The following is a 17,521-nucleotide window of genomic DNA, read 5'->3' on the forward strand; positions in this document are numbered from 1 at the left end:
CACACACCCTTATGACAATACTCGTCATATGGCACTGCAATGCTTCACTTACGTGCCTGTCTCCTCTGAGATGCTCTGGGTTCCCTGAGGGCAGTGATGAGTTTTTTCATCTCTGGACTCGAAGTACCAGCATGGGACAGGCACAGGGTAGATGCTTAGTAAATGTTCACTGAATGAAAAAGTAAACGTTTTCCTTGCACAACTGGCCAACTTCCATGTGATGGGTTGGCATTAAACCAGAAAGGTGGGAGCCTTGCCCTGGTCATTGGGAGGCAGGGCTTGAACACCCAGCACACAGCAGGGAGGACGCTGCCCAGCCGCTGGGAGGACACTGCCCAGCTGCTGGGAAATAGTGCCTTCTCCCCTACCGGATGGAGAGCCCTCTGAGCAGGGTCCCAGCCTTCTCAGTCAGGGACCCCTGAACCTTAATGTCTCACTGCCAAGCAGGCCACCTCTGCAGAGAGCTGCTGGGGAGAGAAGAGTCCATTACCAAAGACAACGAGGTCCTTGAATATGCCCTCAGCCCACTCCTAGGAGCTGTGGGGTTCTGTGGCTGCCACTGTCCTCATCAAAGCAGGGTCTCCCTGCCTGTGCCCAGGGAATCCATCTTGCAAGGGCACCATGAAGGTGCATGCTGTGGTCAAATGTGTGGGAAATGGCACAAGCTACCTGGCCCCCTTTGCGAGGCCCAACAAACACTTCTGTACTGAAGGTTCTGAAGTGCCCTATGCAGCAAGTTATATAACTGAGCTGTAACCCAGTGTCTGCCAAACTTATCTGATCAGAGCCTCACCCCACTTTCACATATGTACCCCTTTTTTAATGAAAAACCTATTAACATCCTGTGAAACTAGTCATAAGGCCAGACAGCTGTGACATCCATGCTGACCTATGTTCCAAGGAGGTACCGCCTGCAGACTGGGGGCCCATGCTGGGAAGATTCTGCAGCCCAGATTGAACACATTTGGGGAAAAGCAGTGAAGGCCATCCATCAAGGGAAACACTGTGGAGGGGAACTGCTTCCTGGGGGAAGGAATCCGTGCGATGGGAAGGGCCATCAGAAAAGTGGTCATGGCCCAGAATGGGTGCCAGGGATTTCTTACCAACCAGCACACAAACCTCCTGGGAGAAAAAGCCTCAGAACCACTTGCATCCAGGTAAAAATACAAGAGAAGCTTCCATTCTGACCCTTAGTTTTCCCATCTGCAAAATGGGAATGACCAGCCCTTCTCTGGGGTCATCAGACGAGATCATGGAGGTGTGCATTTGTGGAAGGCGGATTCCCAGCATTGCTCTTGGTTATTGTGGGTGTTCAGTCAAACTTACCTCAGTAGAAGCTGCACTAATACCGGGCTTATGAAAAGAACAGATGACAGTGAAAACCTGGCACAGAACTGCAAGGCACATAACTCAGAGGCCATGTATTTCACGGGAAAATAGCTCAAGGCCTGTCCATACGCCCTGAAAATATGAGTATGTTAAGTCAGCAAGAATCCCTGGTACTTCCAGCTCCAGAAGCCTGTGCATCCCCGGAAGATGCACAGGCTCGGAAGCCCTCCCGTCCAGTTCTAAGCCGGTTTGCTCCAGCCGGTGTGTAATAAATAGGCTTGCAGCGTCACCCCTTCATGCCTGTTTCCCCAATGTGCAGGATGGGGTTAAACCATGCCCACCCTCAGAGTGGCAGTGAGGGCAGATGAGACTGAGGTCAAGCTGCTGCACACATACCGGTGGGCGCCCAACCGCAGTGTCTTAGAGAAGGCTGGGACGTGAGGAACAATTATAAAGACATCTGTCGGTGATGGCTAAAATGAAACCTTTTCTCTCCAGTCATGTGGAAAGTTGGCTTCAGCAGGTGGGAGGATGAAGAAGGAGCAACACTCCCTGAACTGACAGGCAGAGGGAGAACGCGATCCAGCTCTGGACGAAGCAGTAATGACCGCCTCTAAAAGCCAGCGGAGCAGAAATGGGCGTTCACGGCTGGGGGTGGGAGAGAGACCACCACCAGGGAGCCAGCACGAGGCCGGCAGAGCTCATGGTAAATATCAGAATTCTGTGCAGGCTGCCATCTGTTGGGTATATATTCTGCAGACCACGTACTTACGCACCCTGGATCTAAGCTCTGAGAGGCAAAGTAACCCACCCCTGGTTACCCAGTGGCCACCCGCAGGGCTGGATCTGAACTCTGAGCCTCAGTCCAGAGCACACGCTCTTTCCACTCCCCTGTGCTGCCTCTTACGGTTGGGGTCAGATCATCCCTTCGCCTTGCCCACTGAGGTCCTCAAGGGGGGACTGGCTCTGGCTTATCTCTGCACGCCCAGCACCCAGCAAGACAAGTGCAGTAAGTGTTGGCCAAGCAAATGACTCACTTGAAAACAGTCCAGAAAGCTCTGGGTTTAAAAGTCCGAGACCTTCTCACGTAATACAACATGGCAGAAAACTGCAGGAACCGATGCCCCTCTGAGGAACAGAGCATTAACAGAGCCTAGCAAAAAAATGCCCAATCCTCTGCGTCTTTGCCTAGAAATGTGAGCACCGAAGTCCTTCCACAATGTAATACATTAGGAATCTTCTCTGCTCCCACTTGAAGTGCAGAAAGCCCTACAGTGATCTGGGAGGAGGGGTGTGGAGTATGAGTAGATCATCTTTCCGACCACAGGCGAGGAAACTGACAGCCAGAAGAAGGGATCCTGCAAGGTCACACAGTGGGCCCCCTCCCCCTCTTCCTACGTAGAAGGCTGCCTCTTCGATAAAGGAAAGTGCGTCTGACACACGCATCCTGCTGCATGTGGCGTGCAGTAGGCACAGTGGTGGGCTACGGCAGACGGGTACACAAGGCACTGACCCCAGTGGCCGGAGAGGTTAGCTCTATGTAAGGGAGTCACGAAAAGGCTTCATTTGACAAGTGGCTCAGACTGTGAGGGACAAGTTAGAAGTTCTAAGGGAAGATGTGCAGAAAATATGCACTTCCCCATCTAAGGGCAGAGTTGTTGCTGTGAGGCTACTCCCTGCACAAAGACTACATCTTCCAGTGTTCTTTGTACCCAGGAGTGGCCACGTGACTACTGGTGAATGCGAGCAGGGGAGCCGTGGGAGGTGAGCATTCAGGAGCAAGGCAGTGAGAAGGGGCTGTGCCTTCTTCACCATTCTTGTCCCCTTCTGCCAGCCAGAAGCAAAGACTCTGAAGCCCCTGGGAATGGCAGAGCCAAAGATGAAAGGAGCTGGGCCCCTGAATCACTGTATGAGACCACATGCCAAGCAAGAAGCAGCCACACTGGGCTTTATGTGGGACTGAGTGTCTAGTGTGTTGGAGTTTGTTACAGCCATGAGCATCACCGGCTACTACAGCAGAGGAGGGAAGACGGGTGTTCCAGGTGGAGGGAACAACGTGACTAAGGCACAGCGGCGTGACAGGGCATGGTGTGTCTCGGGGCACAGTGAAGAGCTGAGGGTGGCTGGCGCACTGGCTGCGCGAAGGCAGTACCGAGATTCAAACGCTCACGCTGGTGACCACAGGAAGGAGGATCATGTACAGGGGTTATTTCCAGGGGCCCTGGTGTTGCTGGCACTGCTCTCAAAGGAAGAATGGAAGTTGTGAATGGTTTCCTGTAAAATTTGTCTCTCACGTCCCTGTGGAGGAAATTGAAAACAGACACAGAAAGCCTTGTTAAATCTTTTAACCATTAATTCAATTGACACAGTGTTGTTAATGCTCAACTCACACTTGAAAAACCCATGGGCGTCTTGGGGGAAATGAATTACCTAATTGACAGAGTACCACGTTTAGTGAAAACACTCTGAGTCACATTCTCCCCCAGCACCCACAATCACAGCATGCCAAAGGCTGGAGAGGGCCAGAGACACAGGAGCCCAGTCCCCGCGATGAGGGTGGACAGCAGGGCCCAGGAAGCGGGATTGACTTGCCCCGGGTCACACAGCGTGGAAGGGAGGTCTCCTCCCCTGCTCTGCTCTGCACCTCCTTCCAGCCCTCCGATTTTCAGGGAGTTCAGTGGGAGCCAAACTTCTTGCTGCTACACGTGAGAGTTTGAACAGCCTTACTCGTCTTTGCCCAGAAGATGTCAGATTCCTCTTCACAGTGACTCCCTTCTCCCCCCATCCCTGCAAACTCTCCCCCTCCTGTCCCCTTGCACAAACGTTTTGAGAGAGAAAAAGAGGGGGGATGTGACTGTTTCTTTAAGCCTAAAGAACATCTTCACCAAATAACTAACTGCCCAAGAGGCAGCAATACACAGAGGTTAAGACTAGAGACTGGAATCAAACAGCCTGAGTTCAAATCCCGAGTCACCATTTACAAGCTGTGTGACCTTGAGCAAAGTGCTTGGCTTCCTCATTTGTAAAATGGGGATAAGAACAGTGCCTCTAACAGTTGTTGCTGACATAGGGCCCTGTGTTCGCAGCAGAAGGCAGCAGCATGGCTTAAACATGTATTTTTAAAACTAACAAATAAATGTGGCCAAAATGTAAAGCACATTAAAAATGAATAATCTTTAACAGATTATCCTCTGCTAAGAATAAAAAGGAAAAAACGTCCATTGACCTGGACTTCAAACTTTCTCTTCTTGCATTTCATGAACTCCCCACACGCTGAGGGGCCCCTCTCCAGACTCCTAGGGCTGAAGTGACCTCCCAGGCACCTGAGGGGGCAGTGGGAGTCCCCCTTCAGTTGGTTTTGGGGAAATGCCACCAGGGTTCCATCAACACAAACCTGACACTGCGGGTAGGGGACAGAGAAATGACTGCGGGGTCAGAGGACCGTGAGTCCCCATTCTACCACTCACTAGCGGAGGCATCCTCGGCATGACCCCCTGCTGCTTAGCTTCCATACCTGTAAGATGGGAAAATGGCACACGCTGGGGCTGTGATGAGGTTCACCCTGAGATAATGAATGGGGCGACACTGTGCAAACTGCAGAGGGCAAACGCATAACCAGGAGGGGTGATAGTGGCGTCGTTATTAAACGCCACCTTGGCCTTAATTGCCTGCGAAATGAGGTTAGGGCGAGACAGGGTTCCAGCAGTCTCTGCCTCCCAACCTTAGGAGGGAGCCGTGGATGATGAAAACCAGTCATTCCTGCCTCCACTCTGACTCAAGACGATAATGATAACTGCCCTTCAAAAACCCCTGAGTTTCAAAGGCCCTGCCTGATCATGCTCAAAAGGAGAAAAGGCAAATGGCCATTAGAAGTAGAAAAAAGTGTTTAGTGTATCTAGTAGTTAAAGAAATGCAAAATAAAACAAGGTGCATTTTTCAGCCTATCAAATTAATGAAACAATTGGAAAAAAAACCATACCAAACTCATACCCACAGTTGGTGGGGAATGTTCACTGGCTCTTTCTGGGAAGTAATTCAAGAAAAGGTAACATATAGCTCGAGTCAGACTCTTTGACCCCGCGATTCCACCTTTACACCTATTCTGAGCAGGTACTTAGAAGGCCTTACACACAAAGTTACCCATGGCAATACCATTTAGAGAAAGTTTGGATATCTACATATCCAATTAAGGAGGAATTAAAAAAATAACTTTAGAACATCCATACAAATGTATTATATTAAAAAGAGCTCTTAATGACACGGGTAAGTACATATATTTAATATTAAATGAAGAAAGTAGAATATTAAGTTATAGATCCAAATGTATCTCAGCCACATATAGAACATCTGGCCCTGGCCCGTGTGGATCCGTGGGTTAGAGCACTGTCCAGTAAACGGAAAGGTTGTGGGCTTGATTCTCAGTCAGGGGGCACACCTAGGTTTCGGGTTCGGTCCCCAGTCAGGGTGCATATGAAAAGCAACCAATTGATGTTTCTTACATCGATGTTTCTCTCCTCTCTTTCTCCCCCTCCCCTCTCTCTAAAATCAATAAGCATGTCCTCAGGAGAGGATTAAAAAGAAAAAACATTTAGCACAAAACACTGCAGAGTGACCTTCCCAAATGTGAACAGTTATTGGCCTCTGGGTGGATGGACTGTGATTTCTTTAAAAAACACCTTTTTTGTACAGTGCAAACTTAGTAAAATGAAGACGCATGCTTTGATAATCACAAAAAAGTGGGAATGGAAAATGTAATCAATGGCTTAGGACCGACTAGAGGTGAAACCCAGGCCTCGTTTCTGGGTGCCCTTCTCCCACCCAGACTGTCTGGGACGGGCAAGCTCATCAGCAGACTCACATACATGTCATGACCTGAATACTAGAGGGGTTTACCCAGCAGTCGCACAGCTTGCAGCTGAGGACCCACAGTGCTCTGCAGATGTTTTGTTAAGGCTGGGCCAGTTTTTAGTTAACACTCAATTTTTTTTAAATTTAGGCTAACACATTTAAAGTTCTTTTGACTGCATAAGAAATATATTTTATATCACAACACTATTACGTGTAAATATATACAACTGAAACAAATTTTACCCTTCCTACCTGCAAAGCATGTTGATAATTTCTACTCTATGCTGTTTTTTAAAATGCTGCTTAAGAACCGCTAAATTGGTTCCACAGGGCTCCGGCAGGCTGTGGGCCGCAGCTGGAAAGAGACTGGTGGGCAAGGAGAGCTGGGCCTCCCTTCTCACGTGTCCTGGTCTGGGTTGACAAATTTGTACAGGACAGCTGGGCCACAATGGGTACTCTCTCGGCCAAGGCTGGGTTGCAGAGGACCAAGTATGGGTGTTACAAGGGAAGCTCATGCTTTATAGCAATCAAGAAATAGGCAGGAGCCCCTAAAGTCGAGATCCGGCAGGTCCAGCCCAGAAGAGCTGAGACCCAGAGCATCTGAAGGGCTCCTGGGAACCTTCCTTGGCCTGAGGGCCTCTTAGCTCTTTCTAAGGACCAGGATAGAGATGCAATGGTAACTGGGGAGAGTGATGATAAACTTGCCTTTGGAATATTAAACTTCTCCCAGTCACACCTTGGCACTATGATGATATATAGTCCTCTCTTCCATGACTTTGGTTCTATTCACCCTAGAATAAGAGGGCCTTTCCTTCTTCCAACAATTAGTTCAGGTCCACTCCTTCCCTGCACATCTGCCTCCCTGGGGAATCATCTGACTTTGCAGGGTGGGTGCTACCTGATGTGGGTGGGATTCAGGGGTTCCCATAGCCTGGCATTTCAGAAGTGCCTGGCTCTCTGTGCTGGAAGCTGGTCAGTGGGGGCCCTCAAGGAAGACCACTGTTATGGACTGAATGTTCGGGGCCTCCCCTAAAATTCAAACACAGAAACCCTGCCTCAATGAGATGGTGTCTGGGAAGTAATTATGCTTCGATGAGGCCATGAGGGACAGGTCCCTGTGATGGGATCCGTGCCACTATAGGAAGAGACAGGGGAGAGTGTGCTCTTCTCTGGTCTCCACCATGTGAGGATACACGACAAGGCAGCAGTCTGCAACTGGGAAGGGGACCCACACCAGAACTCACCCCAAGGGTACCCTACTCTTGGACCTCCAGCCTCCACACTCTGAGCAATGGATTTCTGTTGTTTACAAGCTGCCAGTCGGTGGTGCTTTGTTAGGGAGCCCAGAGGGACTGAGATGACACTAACAGCTGTCATTTCTGCATCTCTAGATGGGCTCCTGCTTAGTACCGGGTGCAGACCGTTACAGAAACAGAGCAGGGGGCTGATGAGTGTGAGAGAAAGTGAGCGAAAGGCTCCAATCAGCATAGACGTTAGGGAAAAGTGTTCTCCTCTGGAGCAGACTTACAATGTCACATCATCCCTCTGATGGTGCTGGTGAAGCTCCTAAGATTTTCAAACCAGCCCTATCTGTCCTCCTTAGGTGACCATGGGCCAAGGAAGCCGCGGTCCGGAGGGCAGAGGGCAGGTCTGGAAGCATCAGAGGTGACCACCCACCACGCCCAGGCCAGGCTCTGGGGGCACCCAGCTCCTCCCCTTCCTCTCCCAAGGCGCTTCCACAGTCCTCACTGGCTCTACCTCTGGAAATTTTTCTGTCCTTCTTCCTCAACTGGCCTAAGCATGGCTCCCCCCGCCCCCATCCTCTCCTTGGCTCTGGTATCTGGCCTCTGAAGACCAGAGGAGGAGGGTCCTTAAACTCCTGGTCTATAGGGTAAGTGAGCCCAATGTATGCAAAGTGGCTTATGAATGTAAAGTGCTACCTGAATTATTTATTTGCTGCTGGTGCTACAAGTCTGTTCGGCAGTTCTGTGCGTACCTGGCACTGTATAGAAAGAACGAATCACGCTCTCTGACATAACGTCGTGTTGCGGAACAGAGCCTGAGGAACACGACCAGAGAAGAGAAAGGAAAGAGGCAGAGATGTCCATGACAGTGGTATTTACAACGGCAAAATCCCAGGCGAGGTGCTATAGTTCAACAAGTGAAGAGGTGTTAGGCCAAGTGGGAAAAGCCACTGAGAAGCAAATAGCACACACTGTTGTCGGAGGGAGACACAGGAAACCCTGCCTGCACGGTGGGGGGCTGGGGGGCTGGGGCGGGAAGCAGAAGGCAAAGGAGTGTGAGTCTCCTGATGTGGCTGAAACATGACTCAATGACTGTTTGCAAAATGGGTATGATGCTTTTCGTGTTTTTTGTTTGCTTGTCTGTGTTTTGCACATGTGTGAGTGGGAGGCATTGCTAATCTTTAGCTTTAAAGCCAATAAAATAGAAATTTAACATTAAGCAAAAAGGCAGGATGCCAATCATACCAACACTGACTGATGGGTCTCTGTGTGAAAGCCCGGCTCAGGCAGGTGCCTGACTCGCCCAGAGAAATGCCAGGAGTGAGTGGAGGTGCTGTGACTCCACCTGCAAGCCCACCTGACCCCAGGGGACATCTTTCCCAATGTCTCTGCTTCCCCTGTGTTCTGGAGCACAGTCTCGGCCCTGCGGGTTGGAATTACCAGAGGGAATCTTTTAGCTGAATCTAACTTTATGGGAAGAGAGATTTGGAAGAGGCACAGGCGACAATGGGAGGCAGCGAGAAGCATGCACGTGGGGCCAGCCTCTGCCAGATATGTTGGAGATAAAATTAGACCACCTAAGGTCCTTTAAGCTCTGAGCTGTTTGAAATAGGGGAGAGAGAGAGAGAGAGAGAGAGAGAGAGAGAGAGAGAGAGAGAGAGAGAGAGAGAGAGAGGGAGAACAATACCTTGCCTGCGTTCAGTTCAGAAATCGCTGCCAGAATCTGCTGCCGGGACCCATCTGTCTTAATACCCAGCTCCTTTAAGTCGCCGTCGGTGAGGGTGAGGAACGCCTCCATGTCCACCTGGGGAGGAAGAAGGGGGTTCGCCACCATCTGCTTGGCGCCACGTCTCTTTTTCCAACTACAGCAGAAATATCACGATTATGAGCTATTAGTACTTATTAGCAGTGAAATTAATTACGGCTTGCTATTTTTAATTCCTGACTGAACGCTGAAAGTTTAGTGCAAAATATCAGTAAGAACTAACTCTCCTGAGTTCTAGCCCTGGGGTTTCCAAGAGAGTGTACTTTGGAAAGAACCTGGAAAAGAAACACGTTAAAAAAAAAAAGGCCCCCGAGGCAGTAATCCGAGCAGCCCGAGTCCTGCTATAAGAAAGTAAATTCCAGTTCTGCGGGGCTTTTAACAATGCTGGCTGCTACACAGAAAATGTGGGTGTATGCAGATACTCACCACGTTTACCCCCCAAGGACAAGGGAGATGCAGACTGTGGAAAGACAGAGTGAGAAAATGAACGAGCAGAGGCAATAAGGAAAGCAGCGCTGGTGGAGGAGAGCCCAGAATAAGGGCGTCCCGAAGCCGTACGACATCTGGTTTCCACTGGAGCAACCCTAACATTTCTGTTATCCCTGCCCATGCCTCAGCTCCAGGAGAAACAGCTTCTACCCCATCTTTCCTTCCCTTTCTTAACAGTCACTTTACTTTCCTGGGTTAAAAAGAAATCTTGACCCAGCTTTGCGGCACCAGGACAGGGTCTGCTCCCTCAGCCAGTCCCAAACTCTCTGTGAGACGCAGGCACCTCCCTCCTCTCTGACAACCAGGTCCTCTGGGACTTCACAGCTCACAGGTGCTGAGGGGCTGAGCCAGAGAGTGGTGTGGCTTTGGCTGAAACCAACTGGCCCTGGCCCTGCAGGACACTCCCCTCTCCCACCATCCCAGACCTGCGGCAGGGAACCCACATCCAGTCCCCAGGGCCAGCTCCTCGGAAGGCACGGGATACCTCAAACGAAAGTAGACAGCCATCGCAAATAGGAAAGGGTTTCTTGATGACGAGAAAAATTACTTTTCTTCAGAAAAAACTCGGCTTTAAAACTCCAGAGAGGCAGGATGGACAGACTGGACGGGGCAGAAAAGCAAACCGAGGAAGAAAGCCACAGCACCCAAGTCTGTTTCTTGAAACAAAATTCAAATTCCTCGATTACATCTCAAGCTCACTGGGGGCAGTGACTGGTTCTCATGATTGCGACTGCGCATACGACGGTTTCACATACTACTAAACGGGCACTAGAATGTTCTCCACCAGTGATGACACCCTGGTGACGTGTGGGCCGCAGAGAAATTTTATTTGGCTGAAACAACGAATCACGCTCTGAAGCATAACAGCGCACTGAAGCATAATTTACCTACCACACAACTCTCCCATTGAAAGTGTGCGACTCAAAGACTTTTGGGGCAGGGCTGTGTGACCATCTCCACGCTCAATTTCAGAGCATTTTCATCCCCGTTAGAAACCCCTCCCTATTCTCCCCCTGCCCCCCACTGTATTCCGTGGCCACCACTAATCCGTTTGTACTGTCTGCCTGTCCTGGACATTTCATATAAATGGAACTGTACAACGCATGGCCTTTTGTGACCAGCTCCTTTCATCCTTTCACTTGGCATCATGCTTTCAAGGTTTGTTCGTGTTGTGGTACGTGGCCCAGCTCCATTCCTTTTTGAGGACCAGTTTATACTCCATGGGAGAGAGATAACACATTCTATTTATCGTTCAATTAATGGGTGTTTGGGGTGTTTCCACTTTGGGGCTACTGTGAATAGATGCTGCTGTGGACGTGTGTGTACAAGTTTTTGTGTGGACCTATGTTATCATCTCTCATGGGTGTATACCTAGGGTTGGGCTTGCTGGGTCACACAGTAACTCTCATGTTTTGAGAAACTGCAAAACAACACCATTTTAAATCTGTGATTGTGAGCGCTTTTAAGTAAATAGGAATTCTCTTGGATTAACACAGACTCTGCATCCAGACACTTAACACAGATTCATTGGGATCTGCAAACCTGAGACCCTGTTGGTCAGTCCTCGGACAAGTGTGTAGAGGACAGACACAAACTCTGAGAGAGAGAGAGAGAGAGAGCAGTGGTCGATGTTATAAAATTCTATACAATGCAACAAGCCTTAAGGGCCCCAGAATTTTACTGTCATGGACTGAATTAAATGTTCCAGTTCCTCAGCTGTCACAGTGAAGACGACCAGTCTAGGCCGGCAGAAGGAAAACAAGCAGAAGCAACAAGGACAGACAATATTTAGACAATTTTTAACCAACAAGGTTTAAATTGGGATTCAAAAAGAACATCCTTACCTCTTGCTCCTCAAAAATGGGCTGATACTTCTCAAGTGACAATTTCTTAAGGATTCCAGTCAGTTCATCTTCAAGAGGGAAAGATGTAAAAAAGACAAAAACAAAAAAACCCCACATTTTAGAATTTGAGAAAATGTATCAAAAGAGTGATTGTCAGACTTCCATAAAGCACAGAAAGCAGATGTAAGCTGCACTCCGGGTGTGGGTCTGGAGGCCCCATCCCCGGCTGAGGGCAGGCCTCGGGCATCAGCCAAAGTCCCTAATGGGGCCCTGATGTGACAAGGGAAGACAGGTTCATGGCCAGCCCAACTCTCCAACGGCTGCAACCACCAAGGTCCTGGAGTTCCAGCTGCTGGCACTGGAACTCTGCCTTCTGTCCAAGAGCCGTTTGTAATTACGAGGTATTGGCTGCTGGTCTCTGCACCTGCAGTGAATGCTAATGCCAGCGAATCCTCAGCTGGTCAGAGAAGGAACTTAGAACAGGCAGGTGGGCTCGAGCCCACGGTCAGAGTTTGGATGGAGTGTGCGGAGGCTGTGGGCTTCCGGAAGGAAGATCACACCGCAGTGGGGCAGAGGGGCAGGTGCCAGAGGAAAACGGAGAATTTGGGGTATCAAGATATCGGAGTAGAGAGCGTGCAGAAAGGAAACAAGACCAGCACCTGAGGGTTTAAAGAAATATTTATTCACACATTTGATAAGCATCTACCAGACTGGGCATTAGGGACCCAACAGAGACCAAAATAGACCATTAGCAGGCTAACAGAGAAAGAACGGAGCCACACAGGGGAGGCTGACACGGGACGGCATGATGCTGTCCCATGAGAGGGTTCACAGAGGGTGGTCAGGGGAGGCTTCTTGTATGAGGCATCATTGGAGCACAAGATGAAGAAGCAGGATGTGCAGATATGAAGGGGAAGAGCACTAGGCTGAGGGAACAGTAAGTGCAAAGGTCTTGGGACAGTGGATACAGTTCACAGAAGAGTGGACTGGAGGTTAGAAGGCCTGAGTCACTCAACAGTGGCCACCAATGTGCCCTTGATATGCTGGGAATGCCAGCTTGGAAAGGTTCCTGCTGGGAGGAGCTCAGTGTGGCGCGAAAGACACAACGAAGAGGCGACAGCTGATACACATCGCTCGCCATCAGGACGAGCCCTCTGCTCTCTACAACAGCCCCCATTTACAGATGAGAAGCTGAGGCACAGAAAGATCGGGTGCCATATCGTGTGTGGGTCACACTGCTGGCCTACAGCATGGTAGGGATGCAAACCCAAGGTCTAGCCACCAGGCCTGTACTCCACACCCGACTCGGCCACTTCTCCCACTGGTGGTGAGTGAAGGGCACACACAAGGGAACCTGGGACAGAGACCCAGCCAGAGGGACTGGAGAGGTCTTTGGAGAAGAGCTGCTACTGAACTAGGATGTGTGAGATGAACTGAGTCCCCGCCCAGACATAAGCCAGCACAGCGTCATGATGCCAAACCTTTGCTCTTGCTGCTCCCCTGGCCTATGTGGTCTCTCTCCACAGCAGTGTGCTGGCAAACGGTTACCCACGGGGCTCGGGGCGGATGTATTCACGTATGTAGGTACGTAAGTTCACTGCAGATTTTACTGGTATAAAGAACGTGCAGCACACAGTTTACACGTCGTAACAAATTATACAAAACCCGTCGTCATAAATCCATACAGCGAATGTTTCCATTGCATTTCAGGCGCCTCACAGAATTCTTCCACAGACTTTTGCCTACTCTTGCACCAAAGGCCAAGGAAGGTGGTTCCGATGTGAAGGCTGGCTGTTCCTTTTAAGTGAACGTGGAGGATGAAACGAAACAATGAAGATGTATGTTCTATCTTCATGCAAGCAACTTCGCTGAATTAGATAATGCCTTTCAAATCCTGGAAGAACATTTTTTCAACTGTTCACCCTGTTCACAATGTGACAGCCCCAGACATGACACTTTTAAGTTTAACCTGCATGACTGACATTGTCTCCATCGCTGTCTAGATTACATCTAGATGATCCATAAAACAGTAAATCAAGCCCCGACTGGTGGCATTTGCCGATTTCCACAGTGTAAAACACCCCGTCACGGCCGGCCAATGTAACGCTCCTGAAAGTGGAACTGAACAGAGATGCACAGGAGTGACCATGGTCATGTGATGTTTCCACCACACAGACAAGAGATGTGAATAATAATCTCAAGAGCATAGATATTTGTAAATGTACTAAAAAAACAGCAAAGAATTGTGCTTTAAATACCACACACCTTTATACTTACTATACTTTAATATTACATTCAGGTAATTTGTTTTTGTTTTTCCTTTTTTGTCTTCTTTTCTATACATGTTGCTATTTTATTTGCTGAGACAGTTACCTACAAAGCAGTTCTCATAAGACTACCAGTTGATTCCTCAAGAGAGACCTTACAGGCAAGAAGGGGCTGGAAAGAAGTATTCCAAGTCATGAAATCCAAAGACCTACACCCAAGATTGCTCTATCCAGCAAAGTTTTCATTTAGAATGGAAGGGCAGATAAAATACCTCCCAGATAAGGTCAAGGTAAAGAAGTTCATCATCATCAAACCCTTATTATATGAAATGTTAAAGGGCCTTATCTAAGAAAAAGAAGATGATAAAAACTATCAACAGTATAATAACAACAAACTCACAACTATCAACAACTGAACCCCAAAAAACAAATCGAACTAAACAAACAACTCAAACAGGAACAGAATCACAGAAATGAAGATCACATGGAGGGTTATCATGGGGGAAGGGAAGGGTAAGAATGGGGGGAAAGGTGCAGGGAATAAGAAGCATAAATGGTAGGTACAAAACAGACAGGGGGAGGTTAAGAATAGTATGGGAAATGGAGAAGCCAAAGAACTTATATGTATGACCCATGGCCATGACTAAGGTGGGGAAATGCTGGTGGGAAGGGAGGTACAGACTGGAGGGGAATGAAGGGGAAGAAAAAAATGGGACAACTGTAATAGCATAGTCAATAAAATATATTTGAAAAAATAAGCCAGTTTGAGTGGAGATTCCATCACTTGCAAGTGAAAGAATCCTGATTTATACAAGGTTCAGGAGACACTTCCACAGGTGTGTGTTTGTGGATATAAACAAAACTGACCTACATCCGATAGCTTACCATATCCTAATCACATTGAAGACAACACAAGGTAGCATGGGGGGGGGGGGGAAGGGGAGGGGCCAGTGTTGTTGTAGGTAACAAATAAACCAGACCTAGGATGATTATAGCAGTTAAAGGCACCTGCCAGGTCACCATGGTGAGGAGGAAAGGGTGGGGTTTCAAGACCTCAGGGGACTCACCCTCATCAGTGATGGTGCCGCTGCTGGAGCCCCCACTGCTCTTGGACTGCCGGTGGGAGGAGGAGGAGGACACGGAGGACTCTGCTGCATGGCCTTTGGGTGAAGGGGAGGGCGTGAGGGTGGGGGAGGTGCTTTTGGAGGTAGTGGAAGTTCCAGAGGGAGGCCTTTTGCTTGTCTCCGGTTTCTGCACAAAAGAATAAGACAAATACACAGCTAGTGCCTGGAAGGTAGAAGTGATTAAAGCAGACCCACAACAGGGAACCCGCAACAAGACATCTAACCAGAGGGATGAAATCTGTTTTAAAAACACACACATGCAAAGCAGAAACAGCTTTATCGGAACAGTTACAGGCGAATCCTCTCCTGGAGCTGAGCAGGGGGTGGGATGGGAAAAACAGCCCACGGAGTCAGGGGATGTGGGGACTGGTCCTGCCCCTGCTAGCACTGTGTCCTTGGCCAGGTCCCCTTACCTCTCAGTCAACCCAGCTTGGAGATGGAAGTGTGGCTTACAGTACACCACATCCCTTTCTGCTCTTGACGTTCCCTCACCCAAACCAGCTGCTTCCAACCTCTCACCAACGCACGCATTTCCCCTTGGTTTGTGTGTGTGTGTGCGTGCGTGCATGTGTCATGTAGTTTTTATTTGGAAATACTCTAAGATTTATGGAAGAATGAAAAAGAACAGAGAGTGCTGGTGTATCCCTCAGCCAGCTTCCCCTGATGTTAGCATCTTACAGAACCAGGGTACAATTACTGAAACCAAGAAATTAGCATTGGGACATCCTGTTAGCTAAACTGCAGATTGGACTCGGAACTGGCTGCTTGTTCCACTAACACCCTGATTCCGGTGCAGGACCCAGTCCAGGTGCCACGTGGCACTGACTTGTCGTGTCCAACTCTCCTCCAATCTGTGCCTGCTCCACAGTTCTACCCTGTTCTTCATGCCCTTTACATTTTTGTTTTGAAGAGTCCTGGTCAGGTGTTTGTTGACTGTCCCTCAAACTGGGTTCCTCTTATGTTTTCTCACAATTAGATTTGCTTATGGGTCTCGGGGTCAAGGACCACGGAGGTGAGGCATGGTTTTCTGCCCAGGATCCCAGCGGGCACAAAGTGTCAGTGTCTTATCACCGATGGTTATCCCTCCTCACATAGGTAAGGTGGTGTCTGTCAGGTGAAGTTACTGTTTTTCCCTTTATAATAAAGAAATATTCGGGGAAGATATTTTGAGCTACATATCTTGTTTTTTCTTAAAGTTTAACCCACTAATCCTTTTGGTGGTTGTTGTATGGAGCAATTACTAATGAGATGTTCCAATGGTGATTTGCTATTTTCCTTATTCTTCCCACATTTAGTATTTGGCATTTTTCTGTGAGAAGTGGTTCCTTCTGCCTCATTTATTCAGCTACTTATTCATATCAGTACGGGCTCATGGATATTTATTTTGATCTTGGGCTATAATCCAATACTATCATTATTTATAGTTGCTCAACTTATTCCAGCTTTGGCCACCGAGACCTTTTCGGCTGGCTCCTGGGTCCTTTAAACATGCCCATCTTTTTTCTTCTTTCTTTTTAAAAGTATTTCCTTACTTTCCAACACCACAAAATGCTTCAGGCTCACCCTGTATTTTCACTGACCCACTACTGGAATAAACCACTTCTCCAAGGCCCTGATCCTTTTGGAGAATGGGATTTAGAAAACAAAATCTGGGAACTAGACTGCTCACTGCTACTGGGATGTCACTGCTTCTAGGTCCTGTCAGTAGACAGAGCAAGGAAATACATGAGGCACACTGGCCTGCACATACACACACAGCCACATATCTTTACCAACTTATGCACACATATGTATGTTTACATACGTGTTTACATGTATAAGCATGTGTTTGTAATGGTTCAACACTGATACTTCTGGCTGCAATATCCACAGGGTTTGCTCTAGCATTTCCCTTTTAATTCCATCTCTGACGGTTAAAACCTGGGCTTGTTATATTTACTTTGTTCAACCTTATATTCCTGTGAAGTACATAGATATGCAAAAGTATATATATGTAAAGTGATTTTGGAATTGAAGCTACATCACTGTAAGAAAAAACTTTTCACTAGAATACAGTGCTTACACACGGTTCTTTGGGTCTTTACCTCAGCCCTACCAAATCCACTGGACATATGGCTGTTTCCCCACTTCTTACAGTGTGGTTATGTCATCCACTCATAATACAGTTAGATCTGCTGTCATAGTCCGAATTTCATCTTTGGTTCCTGGTTATTTTGTAAAAAAAATGCATACAGTAGAAATGACTCTGTTGTGTAGAATTCTGCGGGTCTTTACAAGGGCACAGAGTTGTGCACCCACCAACAGAGTACCACACCGAACAGTCCATCACCCCCAAATTCCCTGTGCTCTCCCTGATTGGTCAGTCCTTCCCCCCACAACCCACAAAAATAACTGATCGATTTCCCACCCCTACAGTTTTGTCTTTCCCAGAATGTCACATGAATGGTACGATATAATATGTAGACTTTTGGATCTAGATCAATACAATGCCTTTTAAAACTCATTCAAGTCACTGCATGGTATCAGTAGGGTGTTCCCGTTGCTGAGAAGAATTCCGTGCATGGTTGTACCAGTTAGTTTACCCATGCATCTGATGGTGAGATGTCTCCCA

The 17,521-nt window shown here is 48.3% G+C and overlaps 1 protein-coding gene across 1 annotated transcript in view; it reads right to left on the reverse strand.

The window, feature by feature from the left end:
* Positions 1–825: 825 nt before the first annotated feature.
* ANKS6 (ankyrin repeat and sterile alpha motif domain containing 6) overlaps positions 826–17,521 on the reverse strand; it is a 45,855-nt gene continuing 29,159 nt past the window's right edge. The window contains exons 12-15 of the mRNA XM_037035854.1: positions 14,854–15,037; positions 11,520–11,587; positions 9,109–9,225; positions 826–3,627 (exon numbers count right to left, since the gene is read on the reverse strand). Of these exons, the coding sequence (XP_036891749.1) occupies positions 3,523–3,627; positions 9,109–9,225; positions 11,520–11,587; positions 14,854–15,037 (474 nt within the window). The 3' untranslated portion in view covers positions 826–3,522. The remainder of the gene's footprint in view (positions 3,628–9,108; positions 9,226–11,519; positions 11,588–14,853; positions 15,038–17,521) is intronic.

The sequence above is a fragment of the Sturnira hondurensis genome, unplaced genomic scaffold (genome assembly GCF_014824575.4).
Source record: "Sturnira hondurensis isolate 20B ecotype Veracruz unplaced genomic scaffold, ASM1482457v3 Scaffold0022566, whole genome shotgun sequence".
Taxonomy (NCBI): domain Eukaryota; kingdom Metazoa; phylum Chordata; class Mammalia; order Chiroptera; family Phyllostomidae; genus Sturnira; species Sturnira hondurensis.